We start from the raw sequence: 21,833 nt of genomic DNA on the forward strand, positions 1-21,833 counted from the left end.
TTAGATCGATTGCAATTGGCCATAGATTAAATTGAGTTAGGTTTAAGTTGAGTTTACTTAAACAGAATGGACGAAAATATATGAATAATATTTTTTTTCTTTTTTTTTAAGGAACAAGTTTAATACCATATTTTACTATTAAAATAATACCTCAGATTACACGTTTGTGTTAAATCTAGGCGTCCAGAGCAAAACGCCCTAAACTTAGCTTGCAGAGAATAGAAGAATTACATGTACAATGTAAACGAGAACAGAGAACGTGCGTTAATCATAACGTTGAGCGCGCATACGTCTACCCGTAGAATAGCGCAGAGAATGCAGCCAATGCAGCTGGCAAAGAGAGAAAGAAAAGAACGGCGGGTACCGGTTTGTTTAGGGCAGTAAAATGACCTACAACTTTCACGCGAATTTATCATTCGGGCCTGTTTCAACGAAAAGCGCGCAATTCGTGATCAATTAGCAAGCTAGTGGTATCATTTGTATCGCTGATATATTTTAACAGGAGGGACAGCCATTTTTTTTTTCTTAATAGCAGCCATAGAACGGTTTCTGGCCTAGTTAATTGTTCGCCTTCCGCATTGTGCACCCTGCACCTTCGACGTTAATTACGGTTAGAAAACTCCTGAGAATCTTCCTCGCCTTTGTGAAGGTGCACCGGAAAACGGTGACACCGGTTGCTTTCTTTCGCTCTTCTCTCCCTCTGCACACGCTCTTTCCTTCTTTCGTTGTGCACGATGGATCGTTAAGAAGTGTTTGTTTCTTTATCCACGAACGTGGCAGATTTACTGCAATAGCACGAGAATAACCGCACCTTTTTTTATCAAAAAATATTATTATCTTTTATTAAATACATCGTGCACTGTTGAGACGCTCAGACACACTTTCATTTATATCTCAGCTAGAATTACTACAAGTTATTAATTTTATAAAAATATATCAAAAATTGCCAGAGTTATGATTTGTTTTAGTAAAAAAATTTTGTGTTACGCATTGCCTTCTTGCTGATTTTTTTTCGTCGTTTTGAAAATTTGATAAAAATTCTTTGCCATGAGATTCTCATTTTTAAAGGTTCAAACTAATATCCTGAATTTTGATGAGTCGTTCGGAACGATACTGGCAACGTGGGAATCGTTTAAACATGGCTGAAGTCATTGGGACCTCCTGTGACCGGCGCGTTATTTCCAGAACGTGTGACATCGGAGGGTTAAAAATCTGAAGTTCCATAAATATCCGGTCCAATTATAGCAAATTTAATCTCTACAAAAATTATACAAAAGCGCATCGAATCATAGGTATACTTCCTAACACGATTTACGAATGTCCAAAGGTTAGTCGATTTCGTGACTTATTCAACATTTCACTTCGCGATACGCAGTATCTGTTAGAGACACTCCGTATACTGATACGCGTTTCGGTACGCGCGTTTCCCAATCCCCCATTAGCGGTTCACGCCCTTAGATCGAGATAAAAGAGTCGACCGCACGGCAGAGCGGTTTGCATAGAAAGGGAAGACTGTTGAAAGGATCAGGAACGATGTCCGGTAGCGATGGAAACGAGACGCGTCTCGATACCATCGGTGCATTTGCCTTACTGCTGCCAATTAGAATTCCATCCATCTAGGGTTCTATCTGGTTGAGTTTCAGGTTACCTATCCATATACATTCAATGCAGCGATGAATTCGTCGAGAACTTAGAAGGTCGGTAGTTTTAGTCTAACAGAATGGGCCAGCAAATGTGTCTGTTGAAAGTAGAGTTACAGATAATTAAATGCGAAGACAGCGGATTCATTCTTATACAGTCGAGTACCCGTTATAAATATTGATTTAATTATTTGCCGCAAAGCATTAATAAGTATTATTAAGTATTAAGTATTAATATATACTGTAATTTTCCCGTATTATATTGTGTTCTTTTGTTTATTGTTAATTAACAATAACAGTAATAATAAATTTTATCTTCATGCATACTCTTATAGATTACTTGCAATTTGCTTGCAACGTCTTTTCGATAAGTTACAGTTTATTTAACAAATCATAATTGCATTCCTATATGTACTTAGTTTATAAGTTTGACAGGCTTTTAGCGCAGGCTTATACGGAAGCTACTGAACGCCGTTCAGACAAGTTGCGATACTCATCAGGTTGAAACTTGTATGTGTATAGATTCATTATAATGCATATCGGGTTGTCAAATAAATGTCAAATTTCTACTCATTAGAAATTTCAATTTCAAGATTAAAATTTCTACTCAAACTATAGTTTCAAACATGCTACGCGTTTGTATATTTTTATTTCTGTACACGGAGTAAAATAAGGATAGGTTAAGGTAGAATAAGATTAGAAAAAGGATAGTTTATAAAGAATAGTTTAAGATTTTAACTGTAAAGAGGATGTAACGGTCCTGCAAACCTCGAGAAGAAGCAGAAATAAAATACAAAGACAATACAAATACTATAGTTTCAAACGATTGAATATAACTGATCTAATTTCATCACCTAACACCGGTATAGAAATACTCGTACATATCCAAATGTCGCCCCCGAGCCATGTTTCCTGGAGCATCGAAACACAGAGAGCCCTTCGAATGGCGCAAAATTTGTTGTATTGACTCGTTACTTTATTATTATTTAACAAGTACAACCTCGAGCGAAATTGAACGAAGTTATATATAATAGAACGAAGACTATAGATCCTCGTGTTGAGACGGTTCGGACAATTCTCTTGTTCAAAGGGAAAAGTAGTGGGCTTTATAGGTTCGGAAAAGATGGAAAATGGAAGGATAGGAAGTCCGAGGTCCGGAATGACTAGTGAAGATGAAATCATTAATTATCGAAGGAAGGAATTTGAAATGTTTGCTGCTGGAGTTTGACGCAGGATGAGAAGAAGACAGAATTATCTTAACACTTCATTTACCGGCAGCCTATTTTTAGGCTTTTTAATTGCAGCAGTTAGCTATTCGAATTTATTTACTGTGTTGAGAGTTGTCTACTTATAATGTTCAGTGTTTGGAAACAGACTTTGCTTTCAATGTATGGTGTATGGAGAAATTATTGTCAGCCTAGATTGGCATATGTTACTGTAGAAAATTCTTTTTTGAATTAAAGACTGTTTTTAAATAGCCCGGTAGATAAAGTGTTAACTAAAGGAAATACAAAGATTATGTTGGCATACACGGTCTGTCTGAAAAGAAACCGAACTTTTGCTATAAAAAGAAAAAAATACAAATAAAGTTTTTACACACACGTTTATTTACTCAAAATAATCTACCTCTGCGTCAATACAGCGTGTAGACCGCGCAATTAACATTTCGAAGGACCTTTGCAGTTCCTGTTTTGGTAGCCCGTTTAGTACGGCGGTTAGAGCGGCCTGAATCTCCGAAATGTTGCTACAATGTGTTCCTTTCATTGGAATTGGCATTGTTACCTTGGATCATCACCCCCTACTCGCCTGATCTGTCTCCCTGCAATTATTTTCTTTTTCCAAAATTGAAAATTCCAATGAAAGGAACACATTATAGCAACATTTCGAAGATTCAGGCCGCTGTAACCGCCGTACTAAACGGACTACTAAAACAACACCTGCAAAGATCCTTCGAAATGTTAATTACGCGGAAGATTATTTTGAGTAAATAAACGTACTTTTTTCTTTCGATAGCAAAAGTTCGGTTTCTTTTTAGACAGACCGTGTACAACAAATCGTGAAATGTCCATTTGGCTTGGTCCCATCGCTACCGTCCAGGAATCGTCACGCAGCCGCGGTTAGGGGCGACGTGATTCGAGCACACGGCCGTAGGAAGTAGGATGGTCGCCGGAAGTCCTCCGCCGAATAGCGTTCGCGCGGTGGGGTTCGCCAAAGACACACATTCGTTTGCACTCTCCCGTTTCCTGGCGGCCCACGATGAAAAGAACCATAACAGTTTACGGAGCGGCAGCCACCACTTAACCGCCGGAATGAGGGACGGGAGACCTAGCAACGTGCGATACGCATTCGTGGATTAAAGTGGAGCGATGCATGGTCTATCCTGACGTCTTCGGCGAGCTTTGCCGCGCTCGTGGTTCTCGTGGTCTTCGTTCCTCACCATGAGCTCCTCGGTTACATCGTTTCGCTCTGATAGTGACGCGAGTGAACCAACGACCATACGTGAAAATTGCTCGTTTTTCGGCGCGGTGACGTGTTGCGCGCGTGTTAGAAAAATCGTGGTTGAAGCGTAGGAATTTTTAACGACTAAATTTGGAAATTAGCGAGACACAGAGTGAAGAGAGAACTGAGTAATCAGGTTACTGATTTCTTTGATTGGTTTAGCGTTGTGCTACAGTGCCAGTGAAGTGGAGAATCGTTAAATTTAATCATAGGACGTTTGTAGGTATGAATTTGATCTTAGGTAGCCAAATTTGTAGGGAGATCGTTGGAAATTGTTCGATTTCACCGATGCGAGGAAATACTGGTGAAATTGCGATCGTAAATCAAATTGAAGAGCAAATCTGCTAGTAAAACTGTTCTCTTTGTAAATTAACAAGTTATTTCGCCTTCGATGCATTAAACTAATCCTGTAAGAGTCCATGAAATAGTATACATTTGAAAATAAGTTTCCAGCCAAGATTTCATGCTTCGTATTAGAAAACCGTGGCACAGGTGGTTCAGTGCCCACAACTGGTCAAAATTGTATTAACTATTAATTGTTTGTCGTCAAAAACAAACCACGTATTAAATTAAACCTATAGCGATTTATTCGCGGAGTGTATTCTATTAAACAGTTTTCTCGGATTAGTCTTCGTTTGTTGAATGAGAATATCATTCCCCGCTTGATGTTCTTGCTTTCACTCCTATTAAACGTTACGTACATTCCTGATTTTCGTCTAGATACGAAATTCGCGGGTCCCCACTGATCGCAAATTGCCTGTACGTCGGTGATACCACTTTTGGAATCAATTTTACGCGGACCGGAACGGTGAAAGTCGCGCAAACTTGCCTCCGCGACCGCGTAATTGCTCTGGCGTGTTCTATCTTTGGAATACGAGCGAATAAATCCGCGAATATTTTGTATGCCTCGCGAGCCACTAAGTTTCCATCGTGCTTGGCGAAATAGAAAGAAAGGGTCCTATACAAGAATGTGGTCCTACAGAAAATGGTTTAATATCCTGCGAGAGTGACGACAAGAAAATTAACGAAAAATGTTGCGGTTGTACCAAACACGCACGCACACGTAACTTGAATATACATTCTAATCGTTCATCCATAAAAGTTTGAAAGGAGACGTAATTTTAAATGGATTATACATAGGCAACTAGTTTTAGCTTCGCGAAGTAATCTGGTTGGTCGGGTTTGACTGCCTTTATGTAATCTTTGAGTTTCTCTTTCCTATGGAAAAAAAAGTCATTAAAGCAATTAACTCTACTGTTAACCTCTTGAGGGACGAATTTTAAATAGATTTGATTTACTTTAATTGAACACGTGCAAACCAAAGCAATTTTTATCATATAAGCATACTGTCACGTTTTGATATGGTACATGTTTTAATTCTAAAAGGTGTTGTGATCGCAAGTAATGGTAATTTTGGTACAAAGGAAAAAGTACAAGTTAACATAAGGAATTGTGTTAATGTTCCTCGAGAGGTTAACGCTGTTACTGAAATTCCAGGCAACCTCTGCGAGTAACGTAACGTGACTGCCATAGAACCGCATTCCCTAGTTCCGATCGCTGAAAAATTGATCAGGATACAGTTCAAATTACCGTTTCTTTGTTCCGACATTCCTCATCGCTAGCGCGGCACTGCTGTAATAAAGACATGAACGTGGAATTAAAAGGTTATCGAACAGTAAATTACTATTGGCTGTCAAGTCTGAGACCACTCCGAGAACACACATTGACGTGAAACCATACTTGAGGGCTAAATTCTCGTATAGGAATTCTCGCGAAATTGGTGGGAATTAATAAATAACAACTGGTAAAATGAATCGATACCGTAGTATACTTGAAGCTTTTTACATGTCTGCCTCTGATTGTTTTAAGGAGGGAAGCCACTGTAAAATCATTGAAACTACACCATAATTTAAAATTTTTTATACGTGTAAATAATTGATTTACCATTACAACTAAAAAATGGGCTTAAACTACGCTTCTTAACAATCATTTTAAAAAATATGGGCGTTTCCCGCTAGTCTGGAAGATTAAAAATGAACCGATTGTCTGAAAGAGAAAAAAAAATCCCGAGTACTTCTTTTTACATGTGCTCAACTGGCAAACCTCACATACTTTCAAAATATTTAGTTTTAGGTTCCAAAAAACAATTTGTAAAACCTGTTATGAAATTTCATTACAAATCTTAAAGTTTCAGCTGAAACTTTAGGGGGTCGTTTCACCTCCTAAATACGAAAACGGTCCATTATAAAAAAAATACGTATATCTTATTTTTTGGTCCTTCAAAACATATCCAAAAATCGAAACACTCAGAGGCGGACAACTAAAAAGCTTTCCTTGTTAGTATATATTGTACAAAACAATAATAAGAAATTAAATAAAAACACGATGGCCCAGTGGGAAAAACGTCTTATTTTTTACTGGAGTCCTACAATTATTTATTACTCCTACAAATACAAATATTTTAAGTAGATGCGTCTTTCTAAGAGTATTTGGAAGATGTTCAATGGAAACAGATACATTCACAAAAAATACGATTTCCTCTAGGCATAGTTTGTGTTCAAATTGACCTATCGTTAAATCAACCAATTTAAAATTGACGTAGCGACGTCAGGAGTGATCTGCAACTTGGAAAATAAAAATATATTTATAAATTCGTGAATCAAGTGTTCCAAGACAGTGCTGTGAACTGCAACAGGATAAATCGATCAAAGTGCATTTCAACATCGTCCACTTCAAACTTTGAAGTTCAAAGGATCGTCTTAAAAATTTCCTCCTCTTTGTGCCGAAGAATCTTGAAATAAACAGTCGCAACGAATATTTCTCACTTCGAGTCGCCGAAGAATGAACCAAAGCGTTCAAACACTCCCCTCTGGATATACGCAACGTCGTAATCTCATTCCTGGAAAAGCTCTGACTTCACTTCCTGTCGTCATTGGCCAACCGTATCTCCTCTGACTCGTCAATTTCCTCCAACTCGAGCAACAGTTAAAAATGCAATATTTGGAGTGATATGACGTCGATCCAGCGTGTATCATGCGTCGACAAGGACTGCGTGTGCGTTCTGTGCCGTGAGCTGAAGGATACCAGGATGACCGCGAACCTGAAGAGCTCCAGAGCTCCTCACGAAGGAGTTAACTTCATTCTGCGCCGAGGTTTGCCCTTAACGACGAGGATCCCGTCCAAGGAGTGGCTGGAGACGGAGGAGCCAAGGTTCAAAGGATACGGAGACGCCACGAAGGACAAGAGTCACGGAACGGAAACAGAGAGGACGATGACGCCAGCTGTCACGGGGAAACCCGACAGAGACGTTGCTCACAAGACTGTTATTTACTTCGGGGACAGCAGCCAGAGGCAGAGGGAAGCCAAATCGAAGGAGACTCACACGGGACGATTGGTAAGTGAGCGGATTTTCGGGAAACTTTGGAGAATTTGTCGAACCGACCTGAGAACTTTGCTGTAGGGTGTTTGTTTGGAAAACATTTGCTATTTGTTCTGAAGTTACGACTTGGGTGATATTAACCCTTTGCACTCGAGGGCCTTTTTTTCTGGTATCTGTCAGCAACTCGAGATGCTTTCTTAGCATTCTATTGCCACAAATGCTGAGCTATCGAGATTTGAGAGTCAGGTCACCTTTACTGCACCGACAATCATTTTATTGACATTTCGGGTTTTAAAGAAATTAAAACTAAAGAAACATTATTGCTGATAGATTTGCTGCGTGCAAAGGGTTAACTGACGGGGGTATTATGAACTATTGCCACTTGGACAATTTAATATATTATTCAGAAATGCTTGAATTACTTAAAATATTTTAACCGTTTGCACTCGAGGCCCTTTTTTTCTGGTATCTACCAGCAACTCGAGATGCTTTCTTAGCATTCTATTGCCACGAATTCTAAGATTATATTGACTTCTCGAATGAGATCTCTAATTCGAGATTTGAGAATCAGGTCACCTTTGCCTCAAAACGACGATCATTTTATTGGCACTTCGAGTTCCAAAGAAATTAAAACTAAAGAAAACCTAGCGGTGACTGAGAGTCAATGACAACGCTGCAACTTTGTCAATTCAAGGTCTTTTCCGAACAAAAAAATTGCGTCACATTCCCCAAGAAACGTTCTTTCAAATACCCTTGGACTCGTTATCAAACAGTTTTCCCTTTACCCCCGAAAAACTCTCAGATATACAGGGTAATCATTTTATCTGAAGACATTGAAATATCTCTAGAATTATGCATCAGATTAGAACAAGCGGGTAATGAAAGTTGTTCGTTGCGAAGGGGGAAAATGCAAAAACTCCTAGGTAAAATTTATGTATTTCTTTCTGGAGAATCCAAATCTGCAATGAAAAATGGGGGTTCCCATTTAAGTTTTTTATCTTCCTCCACCCTCACCCCCAGATTTGGTATTATTGGTATTATTTCGAATTTGGTATTATTGAATGTCCACCTTTGCAACTTTCATTACCCACTTCTTCTAATCTGATGCATAATTCTCGAGATATTTCAATGTCTTCACATTAGGGGTGTGCCGGGATCCCGGTCGGGTCGGGAATTCCTCCCGGGATCGGGATGGAATCCCGAGAATTTCAAAGTCCCGAATACATCCGGGATTCCCGTGAATTTCCGGGATTCCGAAACCGTTCGGGATTCCCGAGAATTTCGAGATCCCGTAAATGTTCGGGATTCCCGGGAATTTCGAAATCCCGTACATTCGGATTGCTGAAATTTTCAAGAATAACAACACTTTCGGAAATCCCAGATATTATTCTATATCCCGTACATTGTCGGGAATCCCGAACATTTTCGAGATCCCCTACATTCTCGGGAATCCCGGATTTTTGCGGGATTCTCGTGTATTCTCGGGAATCCCGAATCAACTCGGGATCCCGCATAAACTCGAGAATCCCGAATATTCTCGGGTATCCCGGACATTTTACGGGAATCCCGCACACCCTTACTTCACATAAAATGACCACCCTGTATACCTCTTTCCTACCTTCAAATGGTTAGAAGTCCAAGACACGCAGCAAAGTTCTTAGAGCCGAACGAACAAGAATTCGCATAGTTTCGTCGAAACGTGTCGCTTACGGATGGTCCCTCGTCAGACAGAGCCTGTGGCGAAAGAGGAGTGCAGGATGTCGGAGCCAGATCCTGTCGAGGACTCGAAATGTTCAGGGAAGTCGCCGACGGAGAGACAACGGTCGACGGTCAGTCTAGTGGAGAATGAGGGTGCCAAGGTCACGCACGAGATCGTGGTGAACGTCAGTCCTAACAGGGAGGACGTTCTGAGGATCGAGGAGGACGAGAGCCAGGTCGAGGATCATTGGTCCTTGCCGGGGGACAACATCGGGTTCAAGGCGGACTGGAGCTTCGTTCAGCAATGGCGCCTGAGGGGGTAAATCGCGCTAATGTTGTTGCGTTTCGCCGTCTCGATGAAAAATTAGTGTTACAGAGCTTAGTCGGTGGCGCAGACATAAATTTAGCAACTGGAATTCCCAGCGAAAGATTAACGGAAAATTCGTCGCTGTTCTTTTCGATCCTTTGGCCGAATTAGCTAGTGTCATTAAACTCACGTAACGTTATAAGTCCAAGTACAGTTTAAATAAAACACATTCAGATTATCAAAAACCGATAAAAATAGAAGAGAATTTAGAAAAATTATTTGAAAAAATCCACAAGGATCAAGTGATTATATAGATCTGCTGGTCCAACTACAGTTTAAATAAAACACATTTAGATTCTCTAAAATTGTTAAAAACAGAGTAGAATTTAGAAAAATTATTTGAAACAGTCTACAGGAGTCAAGTGATTATATAGATCTGCTGGTCCAACTACAGTTTAAATAAAACACATTCAGATTCTCTAAAATCGATCAAAACAGAGTAGAATTTAGAAAAATTATTTGAAACAGTCTACAGGGGGTCAAGTGGAACAAGTTTCAATCGATCCACGGTTTACTATAAAATATTTAAAAAGTCTTCCAACTTTTCTGGTATTAGGTTGGGACGAAACGAATGTTCTCGCTTCTAATAGTCAAGATTACACCGAGAAAGAGAGCATGGGTTGCTCTTAGTGAGAAATAAAATAATTGTATATACATAAGGCAACAATATGATTAGTAAATTACAGGTTTTCGAGGCACCTCTGCAATCCGCTCCCAGATCATCTTAACCGGGTTACCACATGTTATCCTGTACAGAATAACCTGATTACATAAATTACTATTGTACAGGGTGGTCCACGTAAATGAGATCACCCAAATACCCCCATTAGTTATGTACACGAATGAACTCACAAAAAGTCAAGCAAAATAATAGAAAATACATTTTGGAAACCTAGATTGCGAACACGTGTTTGCAATTTCTCGAGTAGAGTAACTTATCGTTATCACTTCGGACAAGAAGCATCGCAACATTATTACGTAGCGAAGGAACGATAACGAGTATTGTTTGTAAACAGTTGAATACATCAGTAGTGTGTTGGGTCAGTTCGTCGAACATCTTATCAGCGACACAATAACCCTCAGATCTTGGAGAGAAGGTCGATGTACATTTTTGCATAAATGTATTTCTTTATTTTTAAGTGCTAAATTATCTCAGCACTTCAACCACCAATGTTTGTCGTTTAAACTTTTGGTGTGCCCGTTTGTAATGTGGTATTTTCGTTTGCTTTGCAGACCTGGCGGTGGCAATGGACGTGATCTATATTGTCCTCCATACTCGAAGGACTTCGCAGAGAGTTCACCGAAAAACGGTGTTCACAATATGGTTCACATGGTGGCTGAGAGAGATACAGACAGCGTGGCTCCAACGCCCACGCCTCAACATCCTCATCACTCTCAGCATCATCATCTCAGTTTGCACGAAATACGCGCGCTTCAGGTATCCACTTATTTTCCAATCTATAATTAAATTGTACATGTTAGTAATATCTATTTAAGCCTATTTGTTAAATGTTACCATACATATCGTTACCAAGGAACAATTGTCTTACTGGAGTTTGTTTCGAATGCTCCAATACTGTAACTCCGATGCTGAAAATGTTTATAAATTTTCCAGAGGCGACCAGAATGCACAGGCAACAGCTCTTCGGATGAGAATCGATCATCGGGGCACGCGAGCATGTCGGACACAGGTGGCCACACCAGCAGCAGTTCGCCACCCCATCGTCACCACAGGGCGCATAGTCCTCAGCAGCTGAACTCTGTGCCTGAAGACGATCGTCTATCGGCCTCCGTTACCCAGAGAAATGGCAGGAGCAGATCTGGCCAAAATCGCAATAGACACAGAGCCACGCCAGCCAAGGTGCCTTTTTCAAAACACAACCTAACCAGAACTTCGCTTTTCTAACTCGTAACGCGACGTTACTGATCGAAAACATTCAAGAACCTCCTCTGCGTTGGCAATTGTCAGTTTTTAATGGAAAACATTGATCGTAGTTGCAGGTGCCATGGTCGGGATCCGGTTTGGAAGACATCAAACTGGCGATCCAACAGCTCACGATGCGTTCCCATAAGTCATCGTCCACTTACTCCTCCTTGAGCGGCTCTGAGAGCTCGGAGCCTGCTGTAAGAAGACTGATGCGGCATTCCAGCTTGGAAACCATCAACACCAACGTGACCAGCGCCGATGAATTCGTCTGGGTGGACTCCCACAATAGACTGGTGGAGTTGCAGCAACTACCTTGGACGCACCACGACGTGCTTCGCGTGTTGCAGAATGGTCGTACCAGGGAGCACATGGACCAAGTCTCTATGGAGACTATACCTCGTTTATCTTACCTGCTGCAGAGGGCCTTGGTCAGAATCGGTCGTGAGACTCAGAGACTGGCCAAGCCCGTTGGTCTGTGCAGCAAACACGAGATCTACAGTGCATTTAAAATCGTCTTGTGCCCTGCCTTGGCTGATTCTTGCACCAAGGTACGTGGAGGATATGCGGTACAAGCTCTTTTCATACCATAGTACCTATAGAGCGTAGTTTCTATAGTATTTTTTATTGTTGTATCAATACAATGAAGTATAAATCTATTTTCACAAACTTTTTTTTTCTCTGAATCGTACATGTCTTGCTAGGATTCACTTGAAAGGTAACAACACGTACTTTTAACTAAGAAACATATAGATATCATGCAAATTTGATAACTGTATACAATGTAATTTAAATATAATTAGTTGTACAGTTACAACTTAATTTATAGTAAAAAAATTAATTATAAAATCAACGTGGAATGTCAATCGTGTTGTCAATCAGGTTGATGGCAATTTAATGATACACACAGGTGGAAATAAATGATCAACCATGCAGAGAGCTTCAAAAAAAAAAAAGAGAGAAAAAAACGTTATAGATCCTGTTTAGTTCATTCTACCAGTTATGAATTGAGTCTTTCAATAGCTATCTCGCTACCCTGTAAAACCGGTGTGAACATCCATCGAATTTCTTCCTTTTCTAGGCCTGCTTACGCGCCGCCGCGATGTTCGCTGTATCCGGCGACCAATTGAAGCAATCGAAAGCATCCCGATCGGGACTCCAATTACCAGTTGGACGATTTCTTCGTTGGATGTCCGACGTGCGATTAGGAAGAATGATACACGAATACGCCGCCATATATCTGACCGCGGGAATCGAGAATCTCTTGGAAGAAATACTGTTACAATGCATACCGACCGATCCCCACACAACTCTAACGGCGACTATGTTGGAGCACGCCATAGCAAATAGTGGAGATTTATGGGGGCTTCTACAGCCATACGCGCATCTTAATGCTGGACGAACGGCATCAGGTAGAGCTACCAGGGTGGCCCAGAAAATATACATGTTAATCACTTAATTTCCTGGTCATCTTTCAAGCATCAAGTAACGACATATAAAGCTACGTTGTCTTATAATTCAAATGTCTCCAGGTGCTCTTGCAATGCCTCGTTGGGCCAGCGTAAGTTCATTAAACTCGTCGTCGTCATCCCGAAGTGGAAGAGACGCAGCAAGCTCCGCGTTTGAACCGTCACTACTGACCACATGCGTAGGATCTATGTCGGAACTTTTGGATCTAATCTCGAAAGTAGTTCAAGCGGGACGCTCGCCCATACCTCTGACCGCCAAGGCGTTGAACGCGTTGTTTTATTACATGAGGTGTTCACAGGTGCAATAATCTCTATTCATACTCTAATTAATTCAATTGTAACATTTACAGGTTATGAGAATGACGTTAAAACAAGGAGCCGAAAGGAAAATAGATAATAATAAATAATATAACTTTGTTTAGCTGGAGCATGGCGAACGGGGTTCTGGGATACAAGAACTGGCGTACGAGCGAGCGTACGTTGTTCTTCCCCCTCTGGTTGAGTGGCTGCGTGTCGCGACTGCTCATGCAGAACATAGACACGGACTAGTCGTAGATCAAGACGATATTAATCAAGCTGCTAGATTGTTATTACCTGGGGTAGACTGTCCCGTTAGACCGATATGGTAATATACATCAAGAAGCTCTTCTAAAAAACATCAGAATACCTTTAGACCAGAATCATGTTTACTTCATTTACAAATCTAATCAAACTTCATCTACAGTTTCGAGGAGGTCGCGGTGTGCTCAAAACGCATAGACGATTCCGAGTACGTTCGTCTCCTCACTATGGATATGGCCTTCAAAATGTTGATCGGCGGACGCACTGATTTAATCGCTCAAGCTATACTCCTCTTGCCATCCACGAAGATCAACACTGTGAATGACAACGGCTTCACCGCTCTGATGATAGCTTGCATTAATGGCGATGAAACCGCTGTACTAGCTCTCCTAGATGCTGGCGCTGATTTAAACATTGAAAGTCCACCACCGCCAACTGGTCAGTCGGGGAACACCCCTTCCAAGGTTCCCTCAGTGCCGACTGTGTCGAACACCAGGAGTCCAGTCACTCAATCCTCGATTATGTCTTCTGGGAAGAACACTCAAACACTAAATTCCTCCTCTGGTTCGCCAGGCTCGTCTAGTAACGCTTCCAGCAATATATGCTGCAATCAAACTGGAATCAACGCGGAAACTCAACACTGGACTGCTTTAACTTACACCGCCTTGCTGGGTCACTGTAACATTGCCAGAATATTGTTAGAGAGAGGCGCCGCAGTCGAAGGTGGTGCTAAAGTCAGCGAAGACAAATGTACTGTCACGCCTTTACAAGCAGCCACTGCATCTGGCAATAACGAGATGGTGGCGCTCTTATTGGCTCATGGGGCACAGCCATTCTTATCTACCTTGATAAAGGACTCGTTTTCCTATTCTGGATCTGCTCAACGGGGGTGCTACAGGCAAGTATAATAGAATACTCTCTAATGTATGTATAAAATTACCTATTATTACAGTTTGAATAAAATTCTATTTGTAATCTATTCATTTCATACAGTGCGATATCAGTAGCAACGGCTCACGGTCAGCGGAGCTGTCTTCGTCAGTTACTGTCGCATCCGCTAAACTTCTCCGCGAAACGAGGAGAGAAAGAAGTCTTATCGTTGGAAGAGATCCTTGCTGAAGGCAGCGCAGGTACTAGTCCACAGCAACAAACTGTAGATGGAAGAGGAAATCGGAGAGAAGGCAAAGAACCAGTTTTCAACAAGGTGCAGACGAAAGCTTTGCAGGAAGCTATGTATCACAGCGCTGAGAGTAATCATTTAGGTAAGAGTAACAGTTATTTGTAACATTTTCAAGAGCCGTAAATTACTGAATTTTTTTCACAGATATCACAATGGAACTTCGCGGACTAAAGGTGGGCTGGACATTACATTGCTGGATGCACAGTCTGGCAACAGCCCATGAAATGAGACTAGACTCAGTGATAGATCAGTTGCTTCAAGATTTTCTTCAAGTGTGTCCAGATGACTATTCGACGCAATTTGTACAAGAATGTCTTCCTTTGTTATTCAATATCTTTAGGTACAGTAAGGTAGGCTACAGTTTAAATCAGTAACATCCCTACCTAACAAACTGAAAGCATTCCTTCTACCTATTATTAACTTCGTTGTCTGCACAGAAGGAAGGTACGACGCTTCTTCTTGCTGATATTTTCTGTACGTGCTTTGGATGGGAACCGATAAAACCCATCAGAGACACTACGCTCTCCAGTGGATCAAGGATCGATCCCAAATTTGTAAATAACCCGGAGTTGAGTGATGTACAATTTAGAGTAGAGGGCAGAGTGTTTTACGGCCATAAAATTGTGTTGGTCACGTCGTCTCCGAGATTTAGGAATATGTTAAGTTCGAAGTTGTGCGAGGGTAATCCCCCTATTGTACAGATTAATGATATTAGATACCACATTTTCCAGGTATGTAACCTTTTAGGACCTTCTTTGGCACTGTTGTAGATCATTTTCTCTTGTAAAACCATATTTCACTTTAATCTTCAGATGGTTATGGAATTTCTGTATCACGGTGGATGTGCTACATTGGAAGTGAATCAAAGTGATGTTTTGGAGTTGATGGCTGCCGCAAACTTCTTCCAGTTAGACGGTTTACTTAGGTATTGCGAAGCACAGTGTTCTTCTATGGTTGATCTCGACAACATTGTTTCAATGTACATTCATGCGAAGGTATTTTATTTATGTTTTGTTCGCCTCCAAGACGAAGGAACGATCTTTCTAACAAGAAAAAACTTTTAGGTTTACAATGCAACGCAGCTTTTGGAATACTGTCAAGGATTCCTGCTACAAAACATGGTCGCGTTGCTGACCTACGATGACTCAGTCAAGCGTTTACTATTTGCAAAGAAACTGCCTAATCATGATGTTCTTGCAGGCCTCCTTCTGACTTTGCAAGCACGAATAAAGGCTAGACGATCTCAACAACAAAATAAAATGAAAACTTAGATATTTAATAAGCATCATACGCAACGTAAGGATATTGTCGCGATATCATTTTTTTACTTTCATCGAGTGTAATTGTCAATATATTTACGTACACTTACATGACGTCATTTACGCGAAAGAAAAATACGTAAATCAATTAAGACTGAATGTTCGATGATCTATCTTTAACTTAACTTCAGTATAAATTCCTTTTAACTCGTAATTATCTGCGGTTTTAATAGGACTTAAAAGTGATGCTTTGACATGTATGAAATACGCATTTGCTTTACCTCTGTTATATAGTATTTTCATTTTTACTGATTTTTCATAAGCTATAAAGTATGGTACATAAGTGCATATGAAACTATGGTTAAACTATACAAGTTCATATTTTACTGTTGTAAATGAGTCTCGAGCGTACATAATAATTAAGAAATTTAATTTTTAAAAACGAAAGCTTGCCAGACATCTTAAAGTAATTTTTAAGTAATTGTGTAAATACAAAATTTATATTAATTAACATAATATACACAGGCATGGTACGTGCTATATGGATATTAAACTCCTTACAATAGGAAACCATTAATATATACGAACAAGTGAACATACATTTTGTATATAAAACAGACCAAGCAGTTTACGCACAATGCAAAGAAGACAATACAAAATATTGATGTGTTCTCGTGTACTAATAATACAATATACTTTGTATATCACGATTGCAATAAATTATAAATATTGTGATAATACAAATTTTAAACGACAATTGTTTTACATCTCGAAGCTTAATAAAACTGTTTATCTCTTTTATCAATCTTCATCTTGCATATGGATGAGAGTAAAAACGAAAAATTCATGCAAAGCGAAATTATTACTTATGTATATCGCTCAATAATTGCCAAGTTCTGATACAACACACTGCTCTTTTTATTTTCTTATGATTCAAATAAATTAAGCTTATGTTTCACGTAATAAAGTTATACAAACAATGTGACGCATTACAAAAAAAAAAGAAGAAATAAAACATAATTGATAATGCTTACATACTAATTCACCACGTTACAGTTCGTTATTACAACAAAACTGTCGCAATCGAAATCCGCGGTACGTTTAACAGCGTAACAATGTTAGTATTATATATATAATATGATTTATTTAGAATGTCAATGGTTAGTTGTATATACAATATTCAAGTTGTAACCTTAATGATAATGTAATCACTGGACTTTTTAGATTTTGGAATGCCTAATAATCATTATAAGAGTTAAATCGATCCTCAGAAAACGGCTGTCTCAATCTCACAATTATCTGTAGCATATCTCTTGTTATTAACGTTTGTAAACATCAGTAGATATATAGGCAATCCATAATAAACGACATAGCTCTTACGAAAAATAATTATAGAAATTATATTCACACTCGGTTAATTCAATTATGCTTTACCTGTATAAATCTGTAGCAAAAATGTAAGTTTCAAGATAATTTCGTTAAAACGTTATCGTATCCCATGACGTAAATAATAAAATTCATTTGCTCAATACTTGTGTTCGCATAGAAGCAAGAAAAGTGAAGTTTCAAACACACAAAGTGTAAATTATTCTATTATTCGTAAACATTGTGTATTTTACATTAGAAATTCAATATGAAAGAGTGAAGATGCTCCACTTTAAATAATTAATGATAAAAATAAAGAAAGCTGTGTAATGGATTCAAGTATTAGGATTAATTTACGAATTTTAATATTTTCGAAGTGAAAAACAATAAATAACAATATTTATGCATCGTTATAAGATTATTTATACAACTCATACAAATTTATATACAAAATTAAATAAGAGAAATAACATAGTACATAATATTAAGCAATATTGTATGTTTGCTTTGAAACAATATCATGCAATGAAATTTAAAATACTGAAATATTCAATTAGTATAATATACAATAATTTGTAACTACAGCTTTACAAGTTACGCTTATCTATTTGATACGAGTTGAGCAAAACCTGTGGGTAACATTTGTATCGATAATACATATAATACATACAACAGAAAATCAGTGTTACATGCAATTGGGTAAAGAACAAGTGAAAAATACAGTTCGTTCAACATGTTTTGCCCATAAAATACTAATCATTTAGTCGATTAATTTAGTGCCACATCGTTTAGTCTATATATTTCTGAGGTATGATATTCTGAAAATGATATTCCTACAAATGATTTTCTCCAGTCATTCGTATTTCCTTAACTTAATACATTGAAATACTACACAAAGACTTTTGAACAAATTTAAACTTCCCAGAGCAAACAATTTAATAAAATCGCTCTTCAAAATTAATAACTGCAGTTCACTGTCTCACAGTGAGAAATATTTTAAGTTATAGCGTAGCTGGTCGGTAAAAAGTACATAATTTTAACATGGATTTTCAGCAAACATATATACGTTGCCATAGAATTTGAAGTTTTAAAATAACATTAACAGTTTCCGTTTAAACTCCATTATTTTCTTAAAATGGCCGTTGTATTTGTAATGCTGTACAATTTATTGAAAAAATAATATATATAATACAATTAAAGTGATGCGTTCAAATTTCCCGTGAAAGATTACCCTCCGAGTATAACGAAAGTGACAATGATTGCTATACATTATTCAAAACTCTACTAATCGTATCTCAAAACGAAAATAAACATTTATTTATACCACTAATACAAAGCAGCTTTAACGAATAATGTAGACATCTACATATACACTTGTTATATTTCATTTTAATCTAAATTTATTAATTTAGATCATTAGGAAATAAAAGTTAAAGAAGAAGATAGATATGCGATGAGAACAGTGTAAAATGTTCCAAGAGTTTTACAAGTGAACAAGAATAATACATTCAGACCATGTGTCGATTTACAAACAAATATAAAATAAGTCTATCCTCTCCCCATATTGCGTATCCAATATAGAAACTGGTAAAATTATATTTTTTTCGTTATTTCTACAATCGATATAAGATAGATTGAGACAACCCTTTTCATTTGTTCGTGATGTCTACGATGATTAGGAGCGTTAACTTAGTTTAGTGACTAGAATAATAACTAATATACCAACGACTATAATCGCGAATAACAACAGAATAAAAACTTTTCGCTGATATTTACGTCGATAATTACTTCCCTTAATTAACTCTTGTACCCCCAGCTCGACATTTCCGTGTACACTTTCTATGTGGTTGTCTATCGTGTCTGCAATACCATGGAGTTATAAGAATACAAAACACCTCTCTAATATTTTTACTAAAGGAAGACAAAGTTGCTTACCAATCGTTTCATCTTGTTGGTGCACCAATGCCGCGAGTTCGCGCATTATTTGATTCACATCCAAAATATTCCCTTCAATCTTTTTTATCCTATCTTCCCTCTCTAACAGTAATCCTTGTTGAAACTCAAGACTCCTTTGGGTTGCACTGTGATCACTTTCTTCAATTTGTAGAAGACGTTCCTGTTCCTCATCATCCACATCCATAGAATGCTCTATACTAGTTGTACGCAAAATATGTTTCTTCATCTTATCCGCAATAGACTATAAACAATATCATGAAGTCATTTGAGTATAAACGTTATCCAATGTACTACCAAGTAAAGTGTTAGATACCTTCTGCATGTCTGAGTATCTTTGCACGGTGTCTTTAAAATTGGTGGTGAGTTTTTCAATTTGCAACTTCTGGTGTTTATCCCCTCTCCTCATTAACACTGTCAGTCTCGCAATATCTTTGCTCGTTTGACTTACTACTTGATTTGTGCTTAACTGCATTACATGCCTAATTAACCAATAAGCAATATAAATATAAATGCATACAGTGTTTATTAATACAATGTTAATTACTATGTTAAATACTTACACCTGATCCCTTAGACCCTGATTATCTTTATTGGTTCCAATATTTTTGTATGCATGCTCGAGGGATTTCCAACTAGTATTAATTGTATATATGTTAGTCGTAATATTCTCGCTGAGACTATAAAGTTCAGTAGGGCTAAATCCCACATCAGGTACATCCGTGCGTTGATCCGTGGACCCATATGTTTGAGAACTGTGAGCCATTCTAGAAGCACATACAATTTTTATTAAAATCCTTTATTGCATTATAACATTAATTTTGCTCATATCGAAGTTGTCATTTCTTGTATGCAGTAGAAGATAATACTTGCTTTATGATTCTACATGCACGTAACAAACAAGTATTAAGCTGAAGATTAGAAATTCATTTTTAACCGACTTCGAAAAGGAGGAGGTCATTCGATTCGACGTGTATATATATTTTTTTTTTCATTAAAATCCATATCATGTAGTTATACTACTACTTCCTCTATCGATAATTATGCGAATAATTTAGATTAAATTTTTTGTTCTGTGCAAGCTTCAAAAAGAACACTAAAAAAGGTATTAGTATTCTCGAATGAGGATTAGATGATTATATACCCAATATCGTGTATATTTCTTTTGCCGTATACAATTTAAATTCGTATGCGTTGTTATTAAGACGTCTACAAAATTGGGTTTTGAAACGTTGTTAATCGATATAAATGTATAACAACTAAATTAACGTTAGCTGAAATGTGCCCTATACGATTTTGTCTGTATACTCGAAACAGATAAAATTAATGGAGATGATTACGCATAAATGGATAATAAGAGTCGTCGTTCGTGTAACTGACCTGATTCGTTTTATCACAAGTAGTCTTAATATCTAGATAGAAATTGCTTTCGTTATTTCACATTTAAAAGTCGAGAGAACTATTTTTACGTATCGAATTTTAGAAACTGACAGTTGCCTAAACGATCTACTCCACCGTCCATGTGACAATAGTTCCTTTGGGTGCTTTCCAATTGCCTAACGCATCTTGACACATGTATACACAGGATGCACAAAGTGTAACGTTGTGCACGACTCAATTCGAACAAAGTAATGGGTGCATTCAGTGGACAACTGATCACTGATCATGATCCATATTACTAGAAATCACTAGATTCACCAGTGGTGGCGGACCTTACTGACAATGAGCGATATGGCGAACGATCAGAGAAACGGCGAAGAAGACTATCTGATAGATACATAACACAAGTGACACTGTTTAAATTCGTTTAAATATTGGCGCCGATCCACAACCTCTGTAATATGAATCGTATCCTAATTGCCGATGCGGAGCATCGGGATTGTCGATCGGCAACAAGATTTAAACGAATTTAAATAGCGATTTAGATTTACAATTAGAACAGTCCTAGTGATTTTATTAAAATAAGGTATATATTTGTTTTCTAAAAAGTTATTTATCAGGTTTTGACTGTCGTTATCTAATTGTAAAATGTCAATATTGAAATCATCTAGTATACAGTGATGGTGGTTTCTCGTGATTAGATCAGTGATCGTGAGCACCAAAGTTTCGCTTCTGTAAGAGTAAGTACTCTGCGAATATAAATTTGAACAATTTTTTGGCGCAGGAATAGAATAGAGATAGAGAATTCTGAAATAAATAACAAAGAACATTATAGTACTGTTTATTATATAATTTTAAGAAGTTGTATCTAGTTTCATGGTTTATGAAAATATCATGAATATATATAAATCTATACAATTTCTATATCCCTGTGATTTAGATGAAATATTGTACGTTATTTTGCGTTTTATTTATTCTATCAGCTTTTGTAATACTTCTACTTCAAACTTACGCGTTTTCTCACCGATGGCGCCACTGTAGTTCTGCACTGGCAACTAAAGGCTAACAAAGTTGCAAATCAAAAATATGCCTTTTAGAGATAAGAAATAGGATCATATAGCACCTAATGTAATACCAGTCTTACATTTGCTTATTCTTC

At 38.1% G+C, this 21,833-nt stretch overlaps 2 protein-coding genes across 6 annotated transcripts in view; one reads left to right on the plus strand and one right to left on the minus strand.

Annotated features, from left to right (window-relative positions):
• The window catches only part of LOC128887704 (ankyrin repeat and BTB/POZ domain-containing protein 3), a 31,947-nt gene extending 15,841 nt beyond the window's left edge, over positions 1–16,106 (plus strand). For 2 of the 5 annotated variants that reach the window (XM_054143929.1, XM_054143937.1), the window contains exons 3-14: positions 10,817–11,021; positions 11,199–11,444; positions 11,579–12,058; positions 12,589–12,919; positions 13,040–13,275; positions 13,399–13,601; positions 13,701–14,435; positions 14,531–14,799; positions 14,862–15,067; positions 15,155–15,448; positions 15,530–15,712; positions 15,782–16,106. In XM_054143929.1, coding sequence (XP_053999904.1) covers positions 10,817–11,021; positions 11,199–11,444; positions 11,579–12,058; positions 12,589–12,919; positions 13,040–13,275; positions 13,399–13,601; positions 13,701–14,435; positions 14,531–14,799; positions 14,862–15,067; positions 15,155–15,448; positions 15,530–15,712; positions 15,782–15,988 — 3,595 coding nt within the window. In that variant the 3' untranslated portion in view covers positions 15,989–16,106. Of the gene's footprint in view, positions 1–7,134; positions 7,534–9,245; positions 9,536–10,816; positions 11,022–11,198; positions 11,445–11,578; positions 12,059–12,588; positions 12,920–13,039; positions 13,276–13,398; positions 13,602–13,700; positions 14,436–14,530; positions 14,800–14,861; positions 15,068–15,154; positions 15,449–15,529; positions 15,713–15,781 lie in introns of those variants that run through there. The other 3 variants (XM_054143907.1, XM_054143915.1, XM_054143922.1) reach the window with 3 other exon arrangements.
• Positions 16,107–16,870: 764 nt separating this feature from the next.
• LOC128887912 (syntaxin-12) lies at positions 16,871–20,906 on the minus strand. Its single transcript, XM_054144396.1, has 5 exons — positions 20,675–20,906; positions 19,858–20,061; positions 19,611–19,776; positions 19,277–19,538; positions 16,871–19,201 (listed from the first exon to the last, which is right to left on the minus strand). Exons 2-5 carry the CDS (start codon positions 20,058–20,060, stop codon positions 19,026–19,028), a joined length of 807 nt encoding a protein of 268 aa, XP_054000371.1. The 5' UTR covers position 20,061; positions 20,675–20,906; the 3' UTR covers positions 16,871–19,025.
• Positions 20,907–21,833: the final 927 nt, after the last annotated feature.

Source organism: Hylaeus anthracinus, unplaced genomic scaffold, assembly GCF_026225885.1.
Source record: "Hylaeus anthracinus isolate JK02 unplaced genomic scaffold, UHH_iyHylAnth1.0_haploid 0, whole genome shotgun sequence".
In the NCBI taxonomy this organism is placed as follows: Eukaryota; Metazoa; Arthropoda; class Insecta; order Hymenoptera; family Colletidae; genus Hylaeus; species Hylaeus anthracinus.

Excerpts from the sequence above, each read along its gene's own strand:
- LOC128887912 (XM_054144396.1), bottom strand. The coding sequence starts at position 20,060 with ATGGCTCACAGTTCTCAAACATATGGGTCCACGGATCAACGCACGGAT. Across the intron at positions 19,777-19,857 it reads CAGGGTCTAAGGGATCAGGT|GCATGTAATGCAGTTAAGCA; the intron begins GTAAGTATTTAA and ends TTGGTTAATTAG. Across the intron at positions 19,539-19,610 it reads GATACTCAGACATGCAGAAG|TCTATTGCGGATAAGATGAA; the intron begins GTATCTAACACT and ends TATTGTTTATAG.